At 55.5% G+C, this 12,344-nt stretch overlaps 5 protein-coding genes across 5 annotated transcripts; 4 read left to right on the forward strand and 1 right to left on the reverse strand.

The window, feature by feature from the left end:
• Positions 1 to 1,012: 1,012 nt before the first annotated feature.
• On the forward strand, positions 1,013 to 4,395 carry CCM_04379 (conserved leucine-rich repeat protein; the record flags this gene model as incomplete). Its single annotated transcript, XM_006669527.1, has 2 exons — positions 1,013 to 2,716; positions 2,764 to 4,395. The coding sequence occupies 2 exons, from the start codon at positions 1,013 to 1,015 to the stop codon at positions 4,393 to 4,395; spliced, it is 3,336 nt and encodes a 1,111-aa protein (XP_006669590.1).
• Positions 4,396 to 4,861: 466 nt separating this feature from the next.
• Positions 4,862 to 5,365, forward strand: CCM_04380 (uncharacterized protein; the record flags this gene model as incomplete). The annotated part of the gene is made up of 1 exon (XM_006669528.1): positions 4,862 to 5,365. One exon carries the CDS (start codon positions 4,862 to 4,864, stop codon positions 5,363 to 5,365), a length of 504 nt encoding a protein of 167 aa, XP_006669591.1.
• Positions 5,366 to 6,123: 758 nt separating this feature from the next.
• Positions 6,124 to 6,622, reverse strand: CCM_04381 (uncharacterized protein; the record flags this gene model as incomplete). Its single annotated transcript, XM_006669529.1, has 3 exons — positions 6,124 to 6,249; positions 6,303 to 6,362; positions 6,452 to 6,622. 3 exons carry the CDS (start codon positions 6,620 to 6,622, stop codon positions 6,124 to 6,126), a joined length of 357 nt encoding a protein of 118 aa, XP_006669592.1.
• A 58-nt stretch (positions 6,623 to 6,680) lies between these two features.
• CCM_04382 (uncharacterized protein) lies at positions 6,681 to 7,999 on the forward strand (the record flags this gene model as incomplete). Its single annotated transcript, XM_006669530.1, has 2 exons — positions 6,681 to 7,012; positions 7,078 to 7,999. The coding sequence occupies 2 exons, from the start codon at positions 6,681 to 6,683 to the stop codon at positions 7,997 to 7,999; spliced, it is 1,254 nt and encodes a 417-aa protein (XP_006669593.1).
• Positions 8,000 to 9,102: 1,103 nt separating this feature from the next.
• On the forward strand, positions 9,103 to 10,728 carry CCM_04383 (uncharacterized protein; the record flags this gene model as incomplete). The annotated part of the gene is made up of 1 exon (XM_006669531.1): positions 9,103 to 10,728. One exon carries the CDS (start codon positions 9,103 to 9,105, stop codon positions 10,726 to 10,728), a length of 1,626 nt encoding a protein of 541 aa, XP_006669594.1.
• Between the last annotated feature and the right edge of the window lie 1,616 nt (positions 10,729 to 12,344).

Below are 12,344 nucleotides of genomic sequence, written 5' to 3' on the forward strand. Positions count from 1 at the left end.
GCCGCACGATCCATCACATCCTCTGTAGTTTTGTGGGACATGCTGGCCGATGTTTCCCATATAATCCATCCAAGGTTACCATCAAATTGGCCTTCTCTCAGTGGCAAACGTGGTTGTTATTGTCCTCGTTGGTCGCCTTTGCGGGCCGCGATCTATTAATAATGTAGAGATTGGGGGATGGCGACAAAAAAGTCAGGATGGTTATCAAAAACATCGAAGATTAGTTATCGCTTATTAGTTATTCCACCATTCGTCTTTGTATTCACTCGGTAATAAGTACAAGTCTGTTATTGGTTGCTTGCCGAAAAGAAGGGGCAATTTTAAATTGGCAATATCTTTCAACGACGAGTCGGCGAACCATGCGGATAAGTCGCAGGGCTAGCTAGTTAACGAATCCCCTTTGACGTCGATGTGAGATGCTATGCGAGCGTCACATTGAAGAAGGCGTGTGCCCTTGCTAACAAGTTACACGACTTGTCTGTTTTTGCACGGTCTTGGGGGCAGCGACAGGAATAGGCCGCAGCGAGCTTGGCATAACTACCTACTTATTTCATTCACTATTACCAGTGTAAATAAGTGCCAAATTGATACTCCACCATCACATCTACCCCTGAAGTCATCCTGTTCCGTCCGGATGCACCCCTGTCGGCAAGCTAAATTGCAGCTGTAATATGTCCATCAGGAGACTCAACTTCTAAAAAGGCTACAAACTTTGCAAAGTTCTGTCTGAATTGCATCTTCTTCGTTTGTTGCACCGAGACTAAAAAAAAATCGCGTCGTCACCTCTTTTCAAGCGGCAACAACTTACACGCTCCTTTGTTTACATTGTGCGGGGTACTTTGCATAAGCTTCCCTGCCAACACGTAACATTTCGAACATCTCCTCCTCTCCTTCCCCGTGCCGTGAATTTGGCCAGTCTTTTTTTGCTATTGCCGCCTTTTCGTCTCTTGGAATTGACAAGAAAAGGGATTCTGACTTGCTGCGGATCTCCACACTCGGACGCGTCCCCAACATGGACGGTCCAACGCAACGACCAGGCAGCACACGGGCTTCTCGCTTGCCAGTCCCTCGTTCATCTGGCATTCCCCGTCCGACCTTATCGACTGCCCTTCCGAATGCTCCGACTGCCTCTCCAGCCCGGCTTCCCATGGCGCCGCCGCCGGGTCCGGCCGGCACCCATGAGCTTCACAATCCCAAGGTGCGCAAGTCGCTTGGGGGCACCACTTTGAGACCAGCGAGCTCTCGGGAGCAGCTCCGTCCGGCCAGCGTCAGTCGCCCGATAGCGCAGCGACCTCCTGGCAACAGAGTCGCTTCAACTTCTCAGAGACGTACGAGCCTCTTCGTCGACCGAATTCCCAGCAGGGCTTCTACGGTGGCCGACCGCGATTGTTACGAGCTTGCAGGCAGTCGACGGGCCAGCCTTGCCGGCCTACTTCCGGATGATGACGCCTCCCCGATTGAAGATTATATACCCGATATCCCTACAGAAATCCCCAAACACCTCCAAACACCTAATACCCAATCCAGGAAGCCTCGGCCGTCGTTGTCTGAACGCACAATGGAGACCCTTGCTTCTTCACCAGCGGTCAACCGAAAGACTTCGTCATTCTTCGACCATGCCCGACCTCGCTCACGATCAGGCAGTATCGGCTCTAGACCTGGCTCTAGCTATAACTCTGATGGTTCCGGGCGCCCACACTCGAGGTCGTCGAGCCGCCCAGGTTCCAGAGCTGACAATGACGGATACGGTGCAGCATATAGATCTGCTCTGTCCACCATTGACGGCACTCCTGAGAGAGCAAGAGACAGGCTGCTAACTAAGACACCAAACTCGCGTATTGGTAAAAAACCTTCGCTGACATCGGCCTCCAAAGCCTGGCCTGCGAGGAGCCCAAGCCCCGACAAGCAACCCACGCACACGCCACTCAAGTCGCGACCTGCGCCTGCAAAATCCCTCAAGTCCAAGCCATCTTCTAATGGCCTATTCAAAAAGCCAGCTTTACCGGCAGCCAGTCGAAATGCACCTCCTTCCGAAGCAGAAGACCAGAATTGGGATGGTTCCATCGCGCCCCCGTCGCTCGCCAAAACCCGCGTTGCTGCTGCCTCTGAAGATCGTCCAGGTCTTGCACATAGGAAATCGTCTGCTGCGCTCCGGGATCAAATATCAAAAGCAAAGGCCGCTAGGAAAGCCTCTGCAAAGCTAGAATCGTCTTCGAAGCCGGAAAAAGCTTCAAAGATAGAATCGCCCTCCAAGTCACATTTTGCACCCATCTCTTTGGGTGGCGGCAGGAACTCGGCCATGGAAGACAACCCTGATCCCTTTGGGCAGACCAAGGCCGAACCTGCCGGCGTCAAGGTGCTCCAACAGCGCATCTCTACCGGCCGAACCAGCGGCCGTCTGAACATTGCCGCTTTGGGTCTCAAAGAGATGCCCGTCGAGGTCCTCAACATGTACAACCTGGATTCCATGTCCGGCGGTGGCAGTTGGGCAGAGAGTGTTGATTTGACTCGTCTCGTTGCTGCTGATAATCAATTCGAGAGCCTGGACGATATTCTGTTTCCTGACACGATACCCGATGAGTTCGACGTGGACAATGATGATGATGCCCCGCCAAATATATTTGGAGGTTTGGAAACCATGGACTTCCACGGTAATAAACTTGCAGCGGTGCCTATTGGATTTCGACGCCTTAGTCAACTGACATCTCTCAATCTGGTATGTCCAATCGCCCGCGCGTGGAGACATATTGCTTACAAGAATAGTCCAAAAACAATCTTGACAACAACTGTCTTCAAATTCTGTCACAGATGACGGCTCTCAGAGACTTGAAGCTCGCGAGCAATAACCTTTCCGGTCCGTTGAATGCCGCCATTTCTCTACTTGATGGACTAGAACTGCTGGATTTGCACGACAACAAGCTATCGAGTCTTCCGGAAGACATGCACAAAATGAGCCGTCTTCGGATCTTGGAACTGGGCGAAAACAGCTTCGAGTCCATTTCGTTTGCCGATCTCGCCGACCTGCCTCTAAGCCAACTCGTTCTCCGTAAGAACAAGCTGACTGGCACTCTAATTGAGGACCCCATCGAGTCAATGCGAACACTACAGACGCTAGATGTATCATGCAATCAAATCAAATACCTGATGCCATCTACTACACACATCAGCTTTCCTGCTTTACATACGCTGTCGGCGTCAATGAACAGGCTGCAAGAGCTGCCAGACATGTCGTCCTGGTCAAGCTTGCTCACTTTGACTCTCGATGAGAATGGTATTGAAGCCATTCCGGAAAGCTTCATGAGCCTCACGAAGCTGAAACAGGTCGACTTTTCCGGCAACGATATCCGCGTGGTGCCGCCGGAGCTTTCGCGAATGGATAGCCTGTCCATGATTCGACTTAGCGGTAATCCACTTCGTGACAAGAAGTTTGTCACTGCCACGACTGATGAGCTGAAAGAAATTCTTGCTGGAAGATTGGAGCCACCACCTCCTTATCAGGAACAGGGCGAGAATATAGTCGGAATCATGGGAAAGCGGGTAGGAGCTGGCAAATTTCAGACCGCCGAGCATTTTGCTGACGATGAGGTGAAGTCTGACGCCGAAGACCATTTTACGACGCCGCCAACATCGCGTCCCCACTCGCCATCACGATCTCGCTCTCAAACCATGGACAGCGTTCAGACGCAAATCCATATGCCTGTGCTTGAGGATTGGCAAGTCAAAGCTGGCGGAGTTCTCGACCGGTCTCGCACGGGCAGCTCCGTGCTAGATGCCGTCAAGTGCGCCGGTGCTAATGACAGGCAACCGGTGAGACAGCTACTTCTTCACCACAATCTCTTTTCTTCCTTTCCCGACAACCTGGTCATTGTTGCGAGAAGCCTCACATCGCTCTCACTAGCAAATAACCAGCTTGCTGGAGCCACTTATTTGCAGCAACCTCTTGAGCTACTTGCTTTGAAGGAGCTCAACTTGGCTGCAAACAGGATTACGTCTCTAGAACCTTTGCTGGAGTACCTTGATGCGCCCTCTCTTGAGACCCTCGATATTTCGACCAACCGCCTGACGAGTCTGCCTCGGGGCCTTTTAGACAAGTTCCCACGTCTACGCATATTGCTTGCCAGCAACAATCAAATCGCAGACCTTTTACCAGACTCGATCAAAGGCTTGAAAATTGTGGAAGTTGCCAACAATGAAATTGGCCAACTAGACCCCAGGATAGGTCTTCTTGGAGGCGTTGGCGGTCTTGAGCGTCTTGATGTCTCTGCCAACAGATTCAAAGTACCTAGGTGGAATATTCTGGAGCAAGGAACACATGCAACGCTGCACTGGCTACGTGGCCGTGTTCCTGAAGAAGAAATGGAACGCTGGCAAGAGCAAAATGGTGATGACGACTAGATGATAAGCCGGCGCCAGGAAAATATTGCAAGAACACGTGCACCACCTCATGGTGATGGAGTCAAGCAGGTGATGTAGGTTGGCATGGCGCACACCCCCCAAAAAAGCGCCTGAGAATATATGTAGAATTAATAATTATGGTTTTCTTTTTCGCAAACCTTCTTCTACAGAATGCAGGCAAGTGGCCACGAGAAACTGCAAAGTTTGGCAGGAGCCGCCACTCACGCCGTTACCGCGCCGCCTCTGGGCCAGACTCGAGGCCATGTTGCAAACCTTTTTTCTTCCTAATGTTTTTTCACGCATATATAAAGGGCCATGGGTATTGCAGTCAAAGTATTTGTTCTATTATCAACTACACTATCGGAACTTTGACGCTCTCTGTCTGTTCGCAGCTCAACCACATCAGACAAACCCCAGACACAGACACAGACGAACCTTGCGGACTACCATCCTCCCCGATTCCGCCATGTACCTTTCCAACAGGGCTCTCCCCGCTGCAACACCGGCCACGGCCGCCGCAACCCCTACTTTTACACCGCCCGCTGCCTGGCGCGACGAGCTCACCGGGCAAGTCTTTAACGCGTCTCCCGACGACCTCAATGGCACCAGCGCCGCTCTGGCCGGCGACAGCGGCCTCGGCCCTCTCCGCTTGCTGATCCCCATCACGGTGGCCGGCTGGGTGATGTTTGGCGCGGGCTGCATCCTGTGCATCAACGGCCGCGGCCGCGCGGGACGGTGGGTGCCCGAGTGGTACCTGGACTCGGCGGGCACGCGCCGCGACAAGGCGCTGGTGGCGTCCTGGTGGCTGGCGGTGCTGCTCTTTTGGCCGGTCATCTTGCTCGGATTGCTGGTGAGCAAGGTGGTCCGCAGGGTGGCCAAGGTGGTGGCCAAAAGGAGAGACCGCAAGAGGACCGAGGACACGGACGAGGACAGCATCAAGAGCGCAGGCGAAGGTCGCGTGACTGTTTGAAAATCCTGTTCTGGCTAATAAAACATCAGCCTATTTTTTGTCCTGGTATGTGTACGGACAGAAGAAAGAGTTGTGTGTTTTTCTATCTGACCATGATTTTAGCTACCGCAGCGAACGAATCAGGTCTGCTCCCTCCACAAAGAACATAATTCTGTTTGTCCGGGTTCTGAGCTGGGGTGCTTTATTTTGGGCTTTCCTAGAGGTGTAATCGGCGTTCTCTGATAGACTGACGTGCCATTTGTGTTGCAATATGCTATAGACGGTGTATAGATACAAATATATAATCTTGGCCGCAACGATTCGCTTTGCCGTAGTTGCCGTCGGTTGTGTCACCCCTTCGAACGAAGAACAATACAGCTCCCCGCTAAATTCTTTGCTCATGTACCATAAAATGGTCATTCTCCCATTCCTCTTTGTCGTCCACGCCAAGCTGCGAACAACCGTATACGGACCCAGGAAGTCCTCGGTGAAATCCGCAGATCGTGTTACACGTATTCGGCAAGACGGGTAGCCACATTCATTCTACTGCGGTCCGTGACAACGCCCGGCCGGTGCTACATTGCACAGCACAGCTGTCAGCGGCTCGCTGACGTGTCAGGGAGGTGGTGTCACGGTGAGATGTGTGACGGCAGTCCGAAACCCCCGCGGCAGGGAAGGCCTGGTGATGCTTGGGACGAGGCGCACGATGAACCGTAGGACGAAAATAGTAGGCCCATATAGTCTAAGTTGTTTTGTTTCCAAGGCGCAACAAGAAAGAACTACGCTGTAAACTTGTGGCGCGGCGTGGTCCTGAAGGACGCTGTAGTTGCAGTGGGAGCGTCAGGCTGAGTGAGGTTGGCGGAAAGAGCCACATCTGCCCGGCCGTGCAGTTGGGCATTTCTTGTCTGCTAGGCTTATGAAGAGGAACAAAAAACAACGCTTGAATAGTCTAGCACACCTCGATATAGACTACAGATCCCCCAAGTTGCCGCATTCCTGCCACATTCGCCATCACAATCTACGGTTTAGGTGGCACCTCAGTGCCAAGCTTACGGGCAGCGATGGGCTCGGATCGGAAAGGCAAACATTTACGAGACATTGAGTTACGGGCGGGTGTCTATTTATTGGCGATGGGTAGCCAAAAAAAGGTGCGGTCGCCTTGATTGGTTCGCATGGCCCAGGAGTCAAGGGTGTGAATGCATTGGTGGCGCCGAAAAGGCGGGCGGGCACGAGCTGCAAAAGGGCTCCCAACACGAGATCCAAACTGCCACTTTCCATGCTCTCCGGCCAATCCCAGCTAAACGGTAGGTAGAGAAATCCCACGTTCGAGTTCAAGATGAGAAGCGCAATCATCGTGGGGAGCGCCGCGTGGACGGGCGCAAAGGAATACACCGACGAGTACGCGGAGCGTATCGTGCAGTTCCTCAAGTACACGCGCGAGGACGCGCTGTGCGAGTACGCCTCGAACCTGCGCCAGGGCATCTATTGCGACATGTCTGCCGAATTTACGGTCGGCCGCCACCACATGGTGCGCAAGCTGCGCTTCGAGGACGGCGTGGAGTGGGTGGCCCGACTGCGGATGCCACCGATTTGGGGCGACAAGGAGCCGAGCTCCCACGCCCTCAGCATAGCGTTGAGTTCCGAGCTCGCAACGATGGCATTTGTCCGGTACGCATCTTGACTCGGTTGGTGAAGTGAGGTGGGTGCATGCGAGGCATTAACGCGGATGGCAGACAAAACACAGATATTCGGGTACCCGAGGTGCACGGCTTCAATCTTGATATTGACAACCGGGTTGGGTCCGTGTTTGTGCTTTTGGAGTACATCCCTGGAAGCACTGCGGAAGCCGTGTCTAGATTGTATAGCCCTGGTGCCGACGAGGGCAGCATCCCGCCGCAATTCCGAGACAAGTTTTGGGGGCAGCTGGCGGGCATCATGGCGCGTTTGGCGGCTGTACGGCTCCCAAAGATTGGATCCATCTACAGAGAGAGCAGCAACCTGGGGGCCTTCGCGACGGGCCCCATCGCCGAGACTCTATCGGGGCCGTACGGTTCGGCTGCGGCGTTTTACCGCGACTTTCCCCAGCGGCTGGCAAGGCGGCCTGCCAACGGCTCGGCAGCCGTGGACGGACAGGTGGCGGTGCTGCATGGGTTTGCAAGGGTGGCAGCAGCATCGTTTGCTTCCGAGACGGACGAGGAAGAAGAAGAAGAAAGTCGAGGGGGCTTTGGGCTGGCGAATTACGGCCTGGATCTGAACAAGGTGCTGGTGGACGCCGAGTTTAACATTCTGACCGTCCTGGACTGGGGCTCGGTCGTGGCTCTGCCAGAGGCCGCGCTGCATCGGCTGCCCCGGTCCATGGGCATCGACGCGGCGATACCAGGACAAGGAGAGGCTCTAGAGGCGGTTAGGAATAGATGGGAGCGCGGGCATCGGTTCGCTGAGGCGGTGGAGAGGCAGGCGGTGCAGGACCAAGGCGAGAGCGTCGTATTTCCGTTTACGGCGGCCGGGTTCTACGCGCGCGAGGCTGTGGCATTTCGGGCACTAGTCGAGATTCGGAGCAAGCAGGGTCGGGTGAATGATGAATGGGTCAAAGGGCTGAACTGGCTGGCAGAACATGGCGATGAAGAGTTAGCGCAGTTCTATGAGGAGAATTGAGCGTTTGTTGCCCATGGTAGGCAGGGATGTGGTATACGACAATGATGGCGAGTAATATTTGGGGTAGTTAGCATAGCGTAAAAGAATGAAACAAGATGAACCAGAGGACATTTGACGTTGGGATGGATGGTGGACGGATGCGTCGTACGCGTCTGGATAAAAGCCTAAAAAATGTGGTGGTGTAAGCGAAACTGCATCGACTGTCGGTCGGTTGCAGGAGAGCTTGGTGGGTGTCGGACTTCCGTTTCTACCTTCGACCTAGGTAGGTAGGTAGTTACCTGGGTAGGCATCTTACAGCCACTCATCTGGCTGTAATTGTACAAGTTAGACAATCCGACGTTTTTTTCTTCCTTTTCATCAGGTTGAAACGCATGCTGAGATGAAAATCCAGCCGACCAACCACCCCAAAGGAGTGCTCAAGCGCAGAGAGGTAATTACCCAATCACCCCTATCAACCCCTGTCCCTGCACCGGCAAGCAGATTCTAGCGCTCCTACTCTGGAGTTAGCGCCACCACCTGTCACCAACCTCTTCCCTTGGCCCCTGTTGCCCCCCTGCTTCCCCTGCTTTTCCCCCTCGCCATGTAATTTTTTCAAGCGTTGTCCTGTTCTCTGGCCATTTCTATTTCTGCCCAGCAACGGGCACGCACGCGCGCCCAAGTCGACTCCTTCAGCGCCTGCGCCCGCGACAAACTGCTTCACGCTTCACTTCTATCCCACCACCCACCCGTTTAACTTTTCTCCTCAACAACCTTCTTAACCCAAAAAAATTGGAACGAGCCATTAAACTTTCAACTCCTCTTTGGTCGCTCTTCTGTTTTGTGACCATTCTCTACCCCTCCGTTACATTTGGCGCACACGACTTGCTCCCAACTCCTCGTTTGTTTGGTTTCGGCTGCACCGTGCTAATAACAATAATTCTCGGTTCGCTCCCGGCCATCGCGTTCTGAGACATCCAACCCTTCGTCAGGGACATCGACTCATCTTTCATATTGGCGCCTCTTCTCCTTCCTTCATCGCAACATTCTAAAAGAATTACGCCACCAATTACCAAACCTCTCCGCTACTGCTTCACTTGGTCGCAATAGCTTCACCTCGCACAAACATGGCCGCCCGCCCGGCCACGGACCGTCAGCAACAACGTCGCACGAGCCCGCCTGCTCCGACCACACCAATGGATCATGTGCAGGATGTATTATCACAGGTCACTCTGCCCTCCACGGAAGGCCCTGGCTCTCCCATGGATCCCAACTCCTCCTTCAAGACCGAGATCAACGACGACAGACCATCCGCCATGGTCATTCCCTCCTCCCTCACCCCGCCTCCCTCGTCGCAGCTCCCTGCCGCCGCCAACCGACGGAACATGACCTTTTCACAATCCCAGCTGACAGCACCCGTCTCCCCGCCCGCCACGATACTAAACGCCCTGCGCGACCGCCCCATCTCGTCCATCTACTCCCCGCCAACCGCTGAGCAGATTAGCGACGCCTCTGCCGACCAACTGCGCGAAATGCTGCAAACGTGCATCGCTGAAAACCACAAGTTCAAGATGGAGACGGCCCATCACAAGCTGCAGTTGAAGCTGCAGACCCTGCAGGCCGACGAGGAGTCTAAGCGTGCCGCCGTCGAGCATGACATGGTTCGCCGTCAAGTCGATATTCTTTGCTTGGCCGAGCACTCTAGACATGCCAAGCGCGAATTTGGCTCTCCCTCAGACGCCATTACATCCAAGTACTTGGACCTGAAGGCATCATACGAAGCGGCCCAGGAGGAAATTGACAGCCTGCATCGCCGGGTCCGCGCCGCGAAAAAGGTCATTCAGCAAAAGGAAGACGAGACTACGAGCTTGGCCGACGAACGTGACGTACTCATCAACCGCATCCGCGAAAACCGAGAACACTTTCATTCGCTCTGCAGCCCCGGCGGCATATTCCACGGAGCCCTCACCCCACGCCAAAGCTCACATATTCCCCAGGCGCGCAATTCTGCTCGTGCGCACGGCACCGAGAACCAGCACGGTCTGAGCATGATTCTCCAGGCTATGAACCAAGACAATCAGAACAACAGTGCTCCCTCGACGCCTGCTCCGCTGCCGCGCACTACCCCTCGCCAAAACCGCATGCACAGCCGCAACGCCCAGTCCATGTCGTCCCTCCCGACCACACCAATCAACAACCCCCGTGGCGCACACTCTGGCCTGTTGCCCTCCGCTCACCTGGTGCCACAGACTGAACCCCGATATATGTACACGCAGAAATACTTTGAGCCCGTCACGCCAGACCGACGGTATGGTCGCAAGAGCCGCGAGAGCACCATCTCCGCCGACGAGAGCGAGAATACCGCCGCTGCACTGAGAGCAACGGATCCGCGCACCAACGTGTCGATGCGCAGCCAGGTTGACGTGGCAAACGAGACGGATGTTTTTAGCAGTCAAGCCAGTCAAGCTGCCGCCGACCTCCTCCGCCGTCATCCAGGTCAGAGCCTCGACGTAGCGAGCTCCGGCGACTCGCGTGACGGCAGTCCGATTCAGCTTCCCGTGAAACCCGTCCTTGCCAAGGCCCGCTCCAGACTACCAGATTCCAGCCGGTCAGAAAAGAGGCGATTATCTGGTTCCGATGCCGAGGTGGCTGCGGCAAAGTCACGGCGCGAGCACGGGAGCCCGGCAAAAAAGGCCCGGACCGGCGTGGATGCCAACGGTCGCCGCGTAGGACTCGGGATTCAGTACCAGTAACATGGACAAATAATTACGACATGTATTACGAATTAATGACGTGGATGCGATGTTTAGGAAATGTATAGCATTTTGTTGTTCAAGACTTTCGTCTTGTTCATCTTGAGGGAATGACGAAAACATGGTTGGGGGAGTTTTACTCTGCTTTTACGATATATATAACGAACTATAACTGGCCCTGAAAAGAAAATAGTGCCAGTACTGGATACAATTTCAGATTTCAAATTCGACACGCTCGAACAGATGACCCTCTTCTCTGTGATGGCTTGATAATCAATTATTGCCGCCTCCATTGCCGTGCAGTCGGGTAGGAGACTCAACTGCCGCCGCCACTACCCGAACGTTGGTGAGGAGCCCACTTCGGATGGGAGCTACCCCAGATTTAGACCTCCGACTGTTTCCCTTCCGCTTCATCGTTTATCCCGGTGCTCCTTTTTCTCTTTTTTACCTCGTTCATTCTTCTGTCTTGATTTCTCATCCCCTTGTTGCACTGCGACTCTCATTTTCTTTACTCCATCCTCGGTCAATTGGTCTCCAAAGAAGGCCGTCATCAAAAATCCATCTCACACAAGCCACTGTTCCATCCCGTCATCAGCTTAGAACGCTGTATCCGCCATACAACCCTTGAAAAACAAATCTGCCCCGAAATACACACATATACAGCCCGCTAGCCTCTCATCCAAGCATGAGCCTCCGGACCGCCGCGGAGACGCTCGCGCGCTCCGCGTCCGACGTCGTCGTCGTTTCCGCCCTGCGCACGCCCGTGTGCCGCGCCTACAAGGGCCGTCTGCGGGACGCCTACCCGGAGGAGCTGCTCGCCTCGGTGCTGGCGGCGACGCGCGCGGCGCTGCCGGCGCTCCCGCCGGCGGCCGTCGAGGACGTGGCCGTCGGCGTGGTGCTCTCCGAGCTGGGCGGCAGCAAGGCCGCGCGCATGGCGCTCAACCACGCCGGCTACCCGACGAGCACGACGCTGCACACGGTGAACCGCGCCTGCGCGTCCTCTTTGCAGGCCGTCGCCGCCATTGCCGACCAGATCCGCAGCGGCACCATATCCGCCGGCATCGCCGCCGGCATGGAGAGCATGACGCGCAACTACGGCAGCCGCGCCGTGCCGCAGGACGTGTGGCCCGCGCTGCGCGACTCGCCCGACAAAAACGTCCGCGACTGCGTCATGCCCATGGGCCTGACGTCGGAAAACGTCGCCCGCCGGTACGCCGTCTCCCGCGCCGACCAGGATGCCTTTGCCGTCGAGAGCCACCGCCGCGCGGCCGCGGCCCGGGCCTCGGGCGCCTTCAACGCCGAGATTGCGCCGGTGCACACGCGCTTCCAGGACGTCGACAAGCAAGGGCACAAAATCGGCGAGGAGCGGTCCATCACCGTCACGCAAGACGACGGCATCCGGGACGCCATCTCGCTCGAGGCGCTCGCCAAGCTCAAGCCGGCGTTTGCCGCCGACGGCGCCTCGACGGCCGGCAACTCGAGCCAGGTGTCGGACGGCGCGGCCGCGACGGTGCTCATGCGGCGCAGCACCGCGACCGAGCTGGGCCTCGGCGGCGCCATCCTCGGCCGCTACGTGGCGGGCGTCACCGTCGGCTGCGCGCCGGACGAGATGGGCA

The sequence above is a fragment of the Cordyceps militaris genome (genome assembly GCF_000225605.1).
Source record: "Cordyceps militaris CM01 unplaced genomic scaffold CCM_S00003, whole genome shotgun sequence".
NCBI lineage: Eukaryota > Fungi > Ascomycota > Sordariomycetes > Hypocreales > Cordycipitaceae > Cordyceps > Cordyceps militaris.